Raw genomic sequence first — 1,345 nt, forward strand, 5'->3', positions numbered from 1 at the left:
ACAAAAATAATAAAAGAAGATGAGAAGAACTCACAGAGGCAGTTAAAGGACCGTTAGAAGAGACCAGGTTTGCCGTCTGGTTCTGCTCCCTGACTTTCATGGATCTAACTGTAAAGTTGGAATTTTCAAAGAAGCATCTCTTTCTAAGCCTTGATTCCAACATAAACACATCACTCAATTTACTCGACGAAGACAAAATTCGATGATCCCTACACATGGTCGACATATTGTTAATCGTCGCCATTTCTTCTCAGGTTTTGGCGTCTCTTATTCTTCAAAATATATATATATATGGAGGGAGGGAGGGAGGGAGGGAGGTGGTGAGGGACCACAGAAAAAACTGGCAGGCTCCTGAGAGAAATGGTTAGAGAGAGTTTATAGAAAGGTACAGGAAGCAAGGGAAGGGATGTGTTTGTGGCTGGTGCTTACAAATCAGCGAGAGAAACAGAGAGGGGTTTGTTTGCTGAGGACAGTTGGCTGCCTTGTGGCCTGTGGGGTTTTCCAAGTGCTGGACATACCTACTCTCTCTCACGACTCTGTTTGCGACACTGCCCAGCCCAATCGCGCGCTCGCTCAAAGATTAAACGAAAATTAAGCGAAAATAGGGTGACAAAAAAAGTCAGAAAAGGAGGCTATTTTACAGCGCGATCTTAATGGGGTGATTTTTCCTTGTCAATTGTTATCAAGTTTTTAACACAAAATCAAAATGAAATGCAATCCTTGTTTTGAATAAACATATTTCACAATCTATTTTTTAGCCTCTTATTTTTAACTTTAACTTTTAACAAGATTTGTTGTAATCCAAATTTGAAAATTTTTCAATTCTTTTTTAATTTAATGATAAAAAGGTTAAAATTTGAATTTAAAAAGAATGGGTCGGATTTGAGCTTTAAGCCTATCCTATCTAAAATGTGTTTGCTAAATGTGTGTTTTAGCATAAACACATCTTTATGTCTTGATTATAATTTTTATGTTCATTTTACTTTGATATTTGGTCAAACAAACCCCTTTTTAATGTCATAAAATTTCAAAAATATTTGAAAATCTTTGTTGATTATTTATAGGCTCCTCGAACTTGATTTATTTTTTTCTTTGTGTTTTTGTATTTTTTTAAGTTGCGTGCTCAATCTGTGGTTTATTGTCGTTAAATGCAAATCTATCATACAATATTTTTTATATTTTCATCTAAAAAGGAAAAATAATAATAAAGAATAAACAACAAAAAATGACATAAAAACTTCTTCTTCAAATTTTTTTTTGCAAAAATATTTACTGACACTAAAGTCAGGAGTGTCGTATTTTTTGGATTTGTACGATATTTATCAATGCCATAGTTGGAAATATT

General features: G+C 33.8%; 1 protein-coding gene across 1 annotated transcript in view; it reads right to left on the reverse strand.

The window, feature by feature from the left end:
* LOC105120137 (pyruvate kinase isozyme G, chloroplastic-like) overlaps positions 1 to 244 on the reverse strand; it is a gene marked incomplete at its 3' end in the record, with an annotated part of 3,782 nt that extends 3,538 nt beyond the window's left edge. Inside the window, exon 1 of the mRNA XM_011018327.1 lies at positions 35 to 244. Coding sequence (XP_011016629.1) covers positions 35 to 244 — 210 coding nt within the window. The remainder of the gene's footprint in view (positions 1 to 34) is intronic.
* Between the last annotated feature and the right edge of the window lie 1,101 nt (positions 245 to 1,345).

Source organism: Populus euphratica, unplaced genomic scaffold (genome assembly GCF_000495115.2).
Source record: "Populus euphratica unplaced genomic scaffold, PopEup_1.0 scaffold5037.1, whole genome shotgun sequence".
NCBI lineage: Eukaryota > Viridiplantae > Streptophyta > Magnoliopsida > Malpighiales > Salicaceae > Populus > Populus euphratica.